Source organism: Talpa europaea, assembly GCF_964194135.1.
Source record: "Talpa europaea genome assembly, chromosome: 3".
Lineage (NCBI taxonomy): Eukaryota > Metazoa > Chordata > Mammalia > Eulipotyphla > Talpidae > Talpa > Talpa europaea.
The window spans coordinates 134,829,813-134,843,322 of record NC_140069.1 but is presented as its reverse complement, the minus strand read 5'-3'; the positions used below and the strand labels follow the sequence as shown (position 1 = coordinate 134,843,322).

Sequence of the window (13,510 nt, the reverse complement as noted above, 5' to 3'; positions counted from 1 at the left end):
CCTGTTTTCAGTTTCATGTACTCACAGATTACAGTGTCCCCTCATATTTAAAGTCCCTGGTTCAGTTCAACCCTGATTCATTTTTCCTACAGCCAGCCATCTCCCTCCTTTTCCCCCATTCTGGTCTATTCTAGGCCCTTGGTTAAGACCATGAAAAGTAGCAATTTTTAATATAAATGCTTCTTCAGGTAATAGTGTCTTTGGTTATATTCTAGATCCACAAGCAAAACATTTAGGTCATGGGTTCTTACTCTATTGTTTAGAAAATGGCCATTGTCATCCTTTTCCTGGTAATACTATATCTGCTTGGACATCATTTATGGCTGGCTGTGTGGGTGGGAGGATGATGAAATTGTCTTAAAATCAGGATCTTCCATTCTCAGAGAATAGCTAAGATCATAATAATTAAAAACGCAAATTCTGAAGCCAGATGACTTGGATCTAAATCCTGCCTCTGCAACTCATGTTGATAATTTTAGTTTGGCTTTTTGTTTTTTAGGGTTTTGGTTTTGTTGCCTATTTAATAAGTAAGACAACTTTAGTATTTTGATCTTATCAAGCTAGAAATCTCAGAATCATTCACTAAATTTTAGATATTGGCCTCAGGTTGCTCTTCCCTTTTGCATTCAAGAGTCACTTTGTACATTGACTCAACTGCATTATTTATCTTTCATATTGTCTAGTACTGTGCTAGGTCACACTGATGCAAACATAAATCATGAATTCTACTTTAAGGATATATATGTATGCACATGCATACATATAGACATGATATGCACACATATACATACGTGTGTATATATACATATATGACAGACTTACAAATACATTCATTAAGTACATTCATTAAAATGTTAAGAGTACTGAGATAGAGAACTTTTCAAGTTATGCTGGATCATGAGGAAGGGTGCAATAAGTTCTGTTTGTGGAAAGCAAAATGGAGGGGGTTGTCAAAGAGTAAAGGAAGTCTTCATGAAAAGGCTGATATCTGACCTGAATCTTGAAGTTGTCCTGTTTTTCACTTGTAGCTTCAGATCTGTTCCAGTACTGAGGTGATCTGAATAAGACAGGTCTCCACAAATGGGCTCAGAATTGTCACCCCATGTCCTGGATTCTACTGACTTAGTTCCAATGTGGAGTTCCCATATTGCCCTCCAATCTCTCTTTGTTGCAGTCAGTTAAGAAACCTGCTACTATGGAGATCCCTAAGCCTGAAGTCTCTGTGATTTCTTCTCCCACCCCCACAAAAGTCTAACTTCTTGGTATGAAGCTGCAGTCTTTATACTTTGTTACCTAAATCCTTCCCCAAGTCTTAATCCCTTCTTTGAACTTTTGCCCTGTGACCAGAACCCCTGCTTGTTTATCTCCTCTGCCAACTCTCCTCTCTGAGATCTGGATCTTGTTTCATTTCCCAGATGGGGTTCTGTCATTCATCGGAAGAAGGAACTCCAATGACAACTCATCTATCTAGGCTTGCCTGAATTCCCCACCAGTGGCGTCTCCACTAAACTAGAAAACCCAGTCCTAACTCTGTCTAGGTTGAGATTAACTTGTGACAAAGTCTCTCTATTTGACCTACCTTTAGTCAATCTCCTCTGAGGTCTCTTCTTAACCAGATCTCAGCTTTGGTGTCTGTCCTGTCTTTGGCCTGGCTAGTTCAGAAAGAATGGTGCTAGGTCAGTTTAGCAACAGTTCCTTGGTTATCAAATCCCCTATTTCCTTGCCATATTTGGAGATGATCTCCATTTCTTGCCCCTCTTGCAATACATTTGACCCCTGTTACAATAATGTTGAATTAAGTGTTTCTTGGCATTTTACTGAGTGTCAGAATGATTTTTTCTTTAATACTTGCCGTGCCCTGTGGACAATAACCACGGACAGCCAACAGCCCAGCTGCCCCTCTGGTAATGCTGCCTCCTGCTCCTTGGTCTACCCTAGGAATCAGACCTCTTCCAGCTTTGAGCTTCTCTGCTCCTCCTCACCAGCACGAAGCTGACACTTGCATAACAATACCACTTTGGGAGAGTCACCTGAAAATATGGCCTTGGAGAATATGGTCAATTCTATTTCATAATTCCATTCACCTAATTCATTTAGTCAGTCAGATAATAGACATGAATAAACTGAAATGGTTTCTGAACATAAGTATATTTTCAAAGAGCTTCCTTATTTGTATACAGACAAAAACAAAATACATACACTCAAAGCATAAAATATCTGTCTTGGGCTCTTTTGAATAAAAAACAATGGCAGGAACAGAACTTGGATGTTTCAGTGATGCCATAAACAAATTCACTGGCCTGTTTTGGGACAAATAATTATCTGAAATTTTACCGCTTGGGTTCAAAGTATGTTTTTGTTTTTGGTAGAAAGACTTTTTTTTTTTTTGTAAAAGCCTCCTCACCTAGAGCTCTGGTGATTTTTCATGTTTCATTCATCTCTTCATTTGGCTTCAAGTAAGGTAATAAAATTCCAAATTTACTGGTATTTTTTGTCAATGTCAGGTAAACAATTTTCCTCTGGAATATCTCCTCTTATGGGAGTTGTTACTGAAGTGTTTTGAAGGAAATGGCGTATCAACCATTCATTGGTTCTCATGGCTTTGCAGTGGAGACAGGGCCTGTCCCTGGTTTGGTGAGTTCCCAGATTCTTTTGCCTCTGAACTATTTTTCTCTTCTTAACATGGACTGGGAGTAGGTGGTGTTCACTTTCACTCTCCTTCCACGAGGAGGCTCCAGAGTTAGATTCGTCACTGTCACACTCAGTAGTATCGCTGTCATGGGTCTGATTCACCTGGCTGAACTGAAAATGGCGACTGACTCGTCTTTGTTCGAGATAGGCATTGACCAAAGCCACTTCTGAGTTAGTCACAGGGGTAAGTTGGCTCAGCTTTGATTTTTTCATCATTTGTGAAGAGTCCCAGGCACCATCTTTGTTTGATCGTTTATGGGAAGAATCTTTACTTGCTAACAACCAACAAAACAAATCAATAAGTTAGGCACATTATTGGTTTCTACAACGTCACATTACCTAATAAGCCTATGGATGTATGGGCTCATTCTTAATCACTATTTTTCTCCAAGTCACCACTTTTCTCCATTCATTTGCAGATAATGGCTGCTCACTGCAGTTTCCAATACCATACCAAATCTCCTAGACACAAGAAGGGTCAGAGAGATATTTGGTATATTTTTTTTAAAGTTTTGTGATCTGAACCCCAATATTAGATCAAGGGAAAAGACTCCAAATTTTTCCAGGGAAAGAGCTTTTATTTCCTTTGCCTTGAAGTCTTAAAGATTCAACTGTGTACATGAATGTGATTTGGGTATAAGAAACTAAAAAGGATCTTTTCTTCATACAATGGTGTATCAGGGATGGCCTGTACCAGTAGCTCACAGAACTGATGTTTAAACTTTCAGTAATTTTATGAGCCATTAGTAAAAATTAAATTATGCAAACTTACCATTAAACAATTTATTATGAAGAAACATAATAAGTACTCAAAACCCATCACTTCCTAATTATTTTTACATTTTATTATAATGTATTCTCTTGAAGCTATTTATGTCTATTGTACCTGAATATTAGAAATACTAAAAATGATGTGCTTTAGTGCATCTCTTTCCAACTCTATGTTCAGTGACAAATGTTAGAAACTTGAAATCAGTTTTATGGGATGGAAATCCACAAATGCTAAAAATTGGACTTGCTTTATGGTTTTGTTGATTGGCTAAGCTTAAGAAAAAGATAGAGAACATGTTACCAACATAGATTACATTGAAAAGTGTCAGACCTGTAGCCACTACATTGTGAAAGACATCTAGAAATGAGAAAAGTCTTCCAGGGTATTCTATACCCATACAAGTCAGAAAAGAAGTCACTCACATCACTGACAACCAAATTAAATTCCAATATATATTTTCCTGTTTCACTTTTATCTTACTCCTTAACTGAAATGTAAGTAAATTTCATTGAACTTAAAGGAAAGGATCTATTCTTGTTCATCAATTGCAGTCATAGGTTGGCTTAGGGCTGCACAGGTCTGGCAAAAATCATGGAAAGTATTATGTGAGAATCAGTTTTCTATATGGAACTAAACAGAGTGTTACATATTTTCTTCCTTTTTAATTGTGTGATACAATGCAATACTACTCAGCAATTGAAAAAGATAAACTTATGCCATTTGCAGCAATATGGATGGGGCCGGTAGGGATTATGCTCAGTGAAATAAGTCAGAAGGAAAAGAAAAGTATCAGATGGTTTCACTTATAGGAGGAACATAGGGAAACCATACAAGGGATCAGGGGGAAAAAAAGACAAAACCAGCAGGCAAACTATAAATCAGAGATTCAGCAAGGGAGGGGGAGGGAGAGGAATCAAAACAGGAGGGAAGAGGACACAAGTCTATGGTGACGGTTCACAGGAGTCTTGATGGTGGGAATTTTATGGGGACAGCAACTGAGAGGAGAAATCAGACACTATTCAAAAATTAATAATGATGTAAAATATATAAATAAAAATAATAAAAAATTTAAAATTGTGTGATATATGCCCTTTACATTTTTTAAAATTAAGAATATATGTATACACACATTTTTGGAGAATCCATTGTTAAGTACTTACCAGCATACCACTGGCTATATAGGTTATTGAAAAAGATGTAACATACAGTTCATAAGTCTCTAATAAAACTAACAATAAAGGCATGTGAAAGGCAAGTTGTGTGAAGGGAGAACGCTACAGAATAAAAAGAGAACTTGAGTTCTACCTATCAGTAATTTATAACATCTTGATTGATAATATCACCTGAATGATAATTCTTTAAAACCTTTAACTCAATTCCTAGGCTAAATATCTTCTAAATCTTTTAGACATGCCCCTCCAAAATGCAACCATAATATATTATCTGTGAAAATGGGAACCAGGAGAAATAGATTTCTTTGAATAGTTCCATTTTCAGTTATTCTTGCCCCAACACTCAAAAAATATTTGTCCCATTTTCCAGGTAAGTGTCCCACTCTTTGGTGCTGAAAATGTCTTTGCCAAAGACACAAATATAAAACAACTCTTTCAGAATAATTTTGCTAAAGCAGCCAAGCTATCTTTCTGCTCTAAAGGAAGGACCCCACCAATTGGGCCACCACAGGCATGGGGAACCAATCTCTGCGGTGTTCACCTTTGTTATTTACTTCACACTCAACACATAGTTCTGTCATCATAGTCCAATACCATGTGTCCTGGCTCTCACCTTTACTTACTGAAGTGCTTGCCCCACTGTCTTCATCCTTTTTCTTCTCAGACATCTGTTTCAGAAATATAAATTAGTGATAGTGATGTCAGTTGGCTGCTTTTCACTCACATTTACTTGTTAAGAAACATAATTACCCTAGACCCTTTTTATAATGTCTTATTTTAAACATTCAGTGCAATTCAATAAATATTTATTGAGTTTTTGTTATAGTCATCTCACTTCTGATGTCCGTTAAAGAAGACCAGCACTCACATTTATAGAGAAATGACATTTACAAACAGATTTTATCATACTAGGATTAGTTTAAAATTATTTTTTAAAATTATTTTTTAAAGGACATTTTTTATCTGGTCACCTGATTGATAATTCTTTAAAATCTTTACCTGAATTCCTAGGCTAAATATCTCCTAAATCTTTTAGACATGCCCCTCCAAAATGCAACCATAATATATTATCTGTGAAAATGGGAACCAGGAGAAATAGATTTCTTTGAATAGTTCCATTTTCAGTTATTCTTGCCCCAACACTCAAAAAATATTTGTCCCATTTTCCAGGTAAGTCTTTGGTGCTGAAAATGTCTTTGCCAAAGACACAAATATAAAATAACTCTTTCAGAATGTTTCAAAAATGTTAGAGATATTCCTAATACTTTTTGACACATAAATATTCTTCTAGAAATCTATCACCAGGAAGTAACCCTCCGAAGAGAGAAAGTTTGGTGCACAGAAAAATAGTCATCCCAGGATAGTAAAAGGATCATAACATGAGAAAAGAAAGTTTTGTTAAAAATCAAGCTGCAAACTTGCATAGGCAGCATTATCACAAATTAGCTAAAAATATGAAAGAACAGATTTTAAAGAATCTATGCAAGTATTAGCAAAGATTGACTTTGACTTCCTTCTAATTCTTTTTTTTTTAACTTGAATCTTTTTTTTTTTTTAAAGATTTATTTATTTATTTATACAAGCACTGGGTACAGTCAGAAGCTCTGGAGGGTGGGAGAATTCACCAGAACCAGAGCCGGGAGCAGAGCAGGCAGAAGGACAGAAGCACACTGCTGAGGGGAGCAGCGGGCCGCAGGAGAGGTCTGCTCGCCATGCAGGACCGCCCCCTCCGGTGGCCGGGGAGCAGTCAGGGATCGAACCAGCGCCGCAGAGTCTGCAGGCAGCTTCGCAACCCAGCGCTCAACCGCTGCGCCACTGGGGAGGCCACCTTCTAATTCTTTAAACTGTCTACAACTGGGGAAAATGGATTTACATAGAAAGTCACACTCCTTTGGGTTGAAAGTGCCATACTCGGATATTCATAATTGCAATCTATACTCCTTGGCCCAGTTCTTTCTATATATCTATCTCGCCAATGCTAGGTAATTATCTCTAACAAGGTACCTCTTTCTTTTCCTTACTGCTACCATTCTCTTTTTTAAAAAATGCTTTTGTGGCAGGTCTGGAATATTTTCAATTTAATACACATCGAGATGATTATTAAGAGATTAGTTTATAGGGCCTCCCCTGGTAGCGCAGCAGTTGACTGCTGGGCTGCGAAGCTGCCCACAGCCTCTGCAGCCTCAGTTTGATCCCCGGCCGCAGGCGAGGGTCCCACATGGCGCACAGACCTCTCCTGCCGCACCCGCTGCTCCTCTCAACAGTGTATTTCGTCAGTCTGCCTGTTCTGTTCCCTGCTCTGGCTCTGGTGAATCCACTCACCCTCCCGCACTTCCGACTATACCTAGTGCTTGCACAAATAAATAAATAAATCTTTAAAAAAAAAAGAGAGAGAGAGAGAAATTAGTTTATAAACTTAGTAGTTAATCATCAGTGGGTGTTCCTATTTAATCTAGAGCAAACTTTATTTTTTCTACTTTCCTATTTCCCTATTTTCTATAATGCCTGCTTTTGCAGTGTAAGTGGGAACGTGTTTAAAAACACTTTGTTTATATCAATCTCACAGAAAGTCTTCATATTTGATTTGATGTCTAATCAGAATATAATCACAAAATCAAAAGAAAGATTTTTACATCAAGCTAAGTGAAATCATATGAACTGTGGTTACCCAAAGCATTTTATGAACTGTGTATGTGTGTGACTCAGTGAGCTAAAACAGCAGTTGTATTTCCCCGAAGGGCAGGATAGCATGTGTGGGGATGGGGGGACAGTTCTGCCTTCTTCCATTAAGCAACTCTGTGATAACACCTCAGTTTCCACATATGCAAATGAGGAGTTTGGACTGGTATGGTCAGGAAAAATTCCAGCACTGACAGTCTGAATAAACACTAAACAAACATATAAGCTAAATATAGTACTTATCATCTGAAAGCAAAAGGGTAAAGGCATCTTTAAAAGTGGCAAATCCAGAGGAAATTAGCGTGCTTCATGTTTGAGGATAATTACCACCACATTTCCATCACGCTTTTACCATTACTTCGAGGTTTGTAAATAAAGACTGAGTTAAGCAGAGAAAATGAAGTTCAAAGTAAAGGAGAAATTCCATCCTTCTTGACTAGCTCTCATATGGTTCTCAGATTTCCAATCTGGGACCCTTCAGAAGCAGCAGTCCAGCCAATTGTAGCTGCCATAAGGATACAAAGTGAAAGACAAACCTCTAAGATAATTAAGGTTTTAATCAGCACTGAAGAGTTTTGATTCAACATTTGGAACTATGCTTTGAAGCAAACAAGTAATATGGCAGGAAGCCTGGGTCTATTTCGCTCTGTCACTAACCACTTGTGTGACATTGGATAAATCACTTAATTTCTTTGGGCCTTATCAATTAAAAAAAAAAAAGGCAGGGGGGTGGTTACTAAGTCTCACTTGCCTGTAACGGGAGACTGGACCTTATGCTTTTTTAAGGTCCTTGAGGTTCAGGACTCTGTAACTCCAAAGAGCTTATGCAAGCAAGGAGCAAAGGAATAGCATAGACCTCGGTAGTGGTCTTCATGATGAACTTGCCAGGAATCAATTTCAATTTTTCGTTAATTTTCTAAAGTAGCATTTCTTGCCAGGTTAGACAAATTCAATATACTTAGCTAGGGAGTGTAAGACATGTGTATAAGCTATCGCTATTCTAAATCTCCTTTTGGCAAAATATCTACCTAAAGAAGCATTTGGACTTTAAATGAAACTTCTTTGGGGGGAGGAGGTGATGAGGGGAAGCGTCTTTGATTATTATAATGGAATCCATCTGGCAAAGACAATAACAAACCTTCTCTCCATCCTGAGCTGATAAGTGCACCAGCCTAGCTGCCCATTGCCAGTCCAGTGCTCTGACTGTAATACCAAATGATGGTGGTTTGATTAATCATCAGCCTGGTACTAACAGCTAATAAGGATTCCATGTCAGCAATTTACAAGAGCTCAGTTACTCATAATATGTTGAAACATTCTAATGCTGATAAAGTAAGCTATCTTATTCCTAAGAGGATGGCATATTCTTCTATGAAGAGGTGGTTGAGAGTGGTGGTTAGTCCTGTTTAGTTTAGTTCTGCATCTTATTCTCAGTGCAGAATGCCCTGCTTTATTATAAAATCCCAGATCCTATATTTATCCTATTAAAATTACAAAAGGAATTTGGAGCTCATTAACCAGTAAGGAAGTTTACCCAATATCACATAGCATATAGAGAAACTGCAAACAAGGTAAGTATCTCAAACTGCACATTAATTACAGTATATTCACAAGACAGAAAATTATGCAGTCATTAAGAATGCTGTAGTGTGGGGCCTCCCTGGTGGCGCAGTGGTTGAGCGCTGGTGCTGCACCTCCCCCTGAAGTGACCTTTAGGGCTAACCGTCCCTAGGTCCGGCTGGGCAACCAGCACGCAGGGGGAGAACAGCATAACACCCTGAAGCAGAGGAAGTACAGCGGAAGTTCCCTGAAAAGACAGAAGCTTATCAAAAGATAACGACCACCAGGAACCACTACAAGAATGCTAAAAATCTTATCCCGTCTTTCTAGAACTACAAACTTTAATCCCTTATTTGTCTTTCTAAACTTCCTTCTTTCTTCTATAAAAGTCATTGCTTGTTATGTAGATCACCTCCCTGATGGTGATAGACTGAGCCCATGAGCAAGCTAATTTCATTGATATTCATTCCTGTGCTTTTGGAAAACATATATATACTGGTCACAAACTCAAAGAAAATTACACTCAGATTTTCACTCTTGAAGTGTGTCTGTTTGTCATTTCTTTCACCGACGCCCTGACCACCCTGCACGCTTCTCTCAACCCTGAGGTGGCCTCATCGTCTACTGCTGTGCTGGTCCGCGGCAGGTGGCGCCCAACGTGGGGCCCCGACATTTCATTTCATTTCATTGAGTCTTCCACCCAAAGAAGAGGTGAGTAACGAAGAGATCGTGTTGGGTAAGCTATCTCCCTTCTTGTGTGTGAGTGTGAATGTGATTCCCTTAAAATACCCTCTATTAAACAGTCAGGGATAGGATCCTCACTGGAGCATCCGGAGCTCGCTGATAAAGGGTGATCAGTTCGAGATAGTGAGAAGTTTTTCTAAGAGTGAATGCTCGTGGTGCTGTGTGTGTGAGTGTATGAATACGGCTCCACGGCCTCGTGGCTACGGAGTCTGAGTGGGCTGCACCCGCGATTCCCGTGGAGGAACGTCATACAGCATAACGGTCATCTGCTCTTCGGAGTAGCCTGGTCCGGGATTTGTACGGACAGACCTTAGCTAAGACACCTCTGCAAGTTCCCACGAGGGACACGGGCCGGACAGCACAGTTGAAAGAAATCTCTACTGAGTGAACGAAAGCACCACGAGACCATGGGTCAATTACAGACCCAAAACAAAGATCTTTTTCTATCTATATTAAAAAATATGATTGAAACACGAGGTATTAAAGTAAATAAGAAAGCTCTACTGCAACTTTATGAATTTATATTACGGGTATGCCCGTGTTTTCCAGAAGAAGGTAGTTTGTCACTAGAAACTTGGAAGAAAGTAGGAAAAGAAGTGAAAGAGTTATACCCTTCATGGACCATCTCAGGTTCCGAGACAGGCTCTGTCCTTGTGGGTACAAATTAGAGATTTGTTGGTTGATGCCACTGAGGCAGAATTGTGGGAAGGCCAACAGGATGAAGTTCAGGATAATCCTAAAAGCAATAATGATCTAAACACGTCATTATTCGCTCAAGCCTCTGCTCCCGTATCAAAGGAATCCCTTTCCCAGTCAGAGGATGAGTTTAATGATCATGAATATACTGAAATGCTAGATAAATTAACTTTCAAAAATGATAAACCCTCCCGCCCACCCGCTAACCTTTTTCCAGTTGTTACCAAACCTAAAATTGCATTACATAATAATCCTAATCATATCAAAGCCCATCAAGGGCCCCTAGGTGGCACGCTGGGTTGCGAAGCTGCCCGCAGCCTCCGCAGCACCGGTTCGATTCCCCGGCTGCTCCCCAGCCACCGGAGGAGGGTCCCACATGGTGTGCAGACCTCTCTTGACACCCACTGCTCCCCTCAGCAGTGTACTTCAGTCTTTCTGCCTGCTCTGCTCCCCGTTCTGGCTCTGGTGAATTCTCTCACCCTCCCGCGCTTCTGACTGCACCCAGTGCTTGTATAAATAAATAAATAAATCTTTAAAAAAAAAAAAAAAAAAAAGAATGCTGTAGTGTGCATATAATTTGGGGAAGTGTTACAAAATATTTAGATTTTTAAAAAGCAAGGGTAAGACTATAAATGATATAAGGTCAAACATGTAAGATCAAAGATAGAAAGCAAGATGAAGAGCAATATATTTGGATAGAGAAAAAGGGAAATACTAAAAGGACATGCTCCAAAACATTAATAGTATTACCCCTAGGAAATAGGGTTATAGTAGTTTTAACTTTCCTCTTCATTCTTTACTTAACTTTTGGGTTCTCTAGAATGAGACTGCATTGTTTTTAAAATTACAAAGCAAACTTTTAAAAAGTAGCTACATTGGGTCTCCCAGGCGGCACATGGGTGAAAGTCTCAGCCCTATCAAGCTATCACCAGGCACTGTGACAAAAGTTCCATGCCCTGCGAAGGAGCTAAGCCACTTGGTGCAACGGACCTCTCGTCTGACTGGCTGCTCCCCTCAGCAGTGTATTTCAGTAGATCCACCTGTTCTGCTCCCCACTCTGTTTCTGGTGAATCCTCTCACCTCCCTGTACCTCCAGCCTACACCCCAGTTCCTCTATGCATAAACAAACAAAAATAAATCTTTAAAATAAAAAGCAGCTACATCAAAGTAAACATATAGTATGGAAAATTCCCTAATATATACTTTTTTTTAATGAAAAAGGATATCCTACCCAGACAGAAGCTCGAGACAAGGCCATCAGGATCAATATGATGACAAAATACCATAGCAGGAAGCTCCCTATTGTTCCACAAGAGTCATCTTTCCGGCATTCATAATCCTGACTTGGCATGGAAAAACTTAAAGGAATAGGGGGAGGATCCACGTGCCAAAATAAGGAAAAAAGGTCCCCCATGATGACTTCTGGCTTCGAAAATAAAACATACTCAAAGGGATGAAGATGTGTGGGAAGCACTCCACTCCATGTGTATGACAACTTCCTTGGCAACCTATTGTGACATACACTTCAGCAACTATGACACAACTGACAATAGCTCTTGGATTTCTTTGGATGAGATATCTAAACTACTTCTATGAAAAAGTTTGCTATTTGCCACATATCTCAATAAAGTGTATTCTGCCTTAATTTTTTTCTGAAACTTGCATATATGGTATTTGTTGTGGCTTTAAAATTGAAAGTCTCTGAGGTAGTCATTCAGCTTGTTGGTTTGTTTCTTCTATTTGTATCATAATACTGTAAATTGGCCTACATAGTTCCGATGGGTTTTAGATGGAATTGTGTTTCCCAGAATCTGCATGTTGAACTGCCAGTTTGATTATTTGGGCAGAAAGCCTTTCAAGAGGTAGTTAAGGTTAAATGAAGTCATAAGGATAGGGCCATATTCCAATGTCCTTTGAAAGAAGAGACATCAGGGGTTCGGCCAAGTGAGGACACTGCAAGTCAATGAAACAGCCCTCAGGAGAAAAATGTGCCCCATCTCACCTGCCCGCCTAGTGCACCTGCCTACCTCCAGTCCTGCTGGCACCTTGATCTTGGACTTCCAACCTCCAAAACTGTAAAAACAAAAAACACACACACACATTTTTTGTTGCTTAAGTCACCCAGACTGCGGCATTTTGTTATAGCAACCCTAGCAAACTAAAACATAATAGTAAGTAAATATCAAATTTAGTAGTAATGTTCGTATTTAAGCTTTGAATAAATGCACAAAAAATGTAAATTTAATTAAGATTATATGACATTGATTATATAGAGATTACATTAAGAAAGGAAATATAGATGTGTCTGTTGTGAATCACAACAAACCTATACAATTTCTTCCCAGGAAAGAATCAGATATGAAATGGAGAGGATGTGTTTTCTTACTTTGACTTATAACCTCTTAAAACTGACTACATTTTGAACAATTTTTAAGTTAGCTCATGTCTAAATGTAACATGAACAAAGCACCATTGTTGCTAAGGCAATGTAAAAATCCCTCTTTAAAAAAGCATATTAGATCCTTAAGAGCATAATATACATACAGGTTTTCATTATTATGCAAAACCATGAGAAAACTTCATTTTCCTCCCTTTCACTTTAGGAACATTTTAGGAAAAATTTGGGTCATTGGGACGCATGTGACTACATAACAGTCCAGTAGCTTGTTGTGACACCCTCGTCGCCTAGTCTAGAAAGTTCCTGGGCACTTGGGCCCAACGCCCTTCATCTGCGGCCATTCAACTCACCTGCACCCCTAGTGCACCTGCCCTCCTACCTGGGGCTGAGCTCCTCCTGGCAACAACCTGGGAGCTCTTACTTTTACGGCCCCGCGAAGGGCTCAGTGGCACATTGTAGCCGTTTGTATTTGTTAAATAAAACCAAACTGACCTCCATAATGAGCCTTTTCCTCAGGATCAGAAATTCTTACAACCAATATGCACTGAAAGACTTTTTCTTTTTTCACCTCAAAACCACTAGCAACAACACATTTTGGTATTTATTACTGCACCCTCATTACACGGATATTTACAATTTTACATCGGGTCAGAACACTTTATTTTTTCTTAACACAGAAGGTGAGAAGTGCTTTGTCGTTGCGGAGGGTATGTGGACACATTTACCACGCACCCTGAAGCGTACAATTAGCCACTCTGGTTAATAAAATCTACTTTAAATGCCCTGAGGAAGCTAAAA

At 39.2% G+C, this 13,510-nt stretch overlaps 1 protein-coding gene across 1 annotated transcript; it reads right to left on the bottom strand.

The window, feature by feature from the left end:
* Positions 1 to 2,387: 2,387 nt before the first annotated feature.
* On the bottom strand, positions 2,388 to 11,746 carry SSMEM1 (serine rich single-pass membrane protein 1). Its single transcript, XM_084230487.1, has 3 exons — positions 11,546 to 11,746; positions 5,249 to 5,303; positions 2,388 to 2,966 (listed from the first exon to the last, which is right to left on the bottom strand). Exons 1-3 carry the CDS (start codon positions 11,726 to 11,728, stop codon positions 2,479 to 2,481), a joined length of 726 nt encoding a protein of 241 aa, XP_084086613.1. The 5' UTR covers positions 11,729 to 11,746; the 3' UTR covers positions 2,388 to 2,478.
* Between the last annotated feature and the right edge of the window lie 1,764 nt (positions 11,747 to 13,510).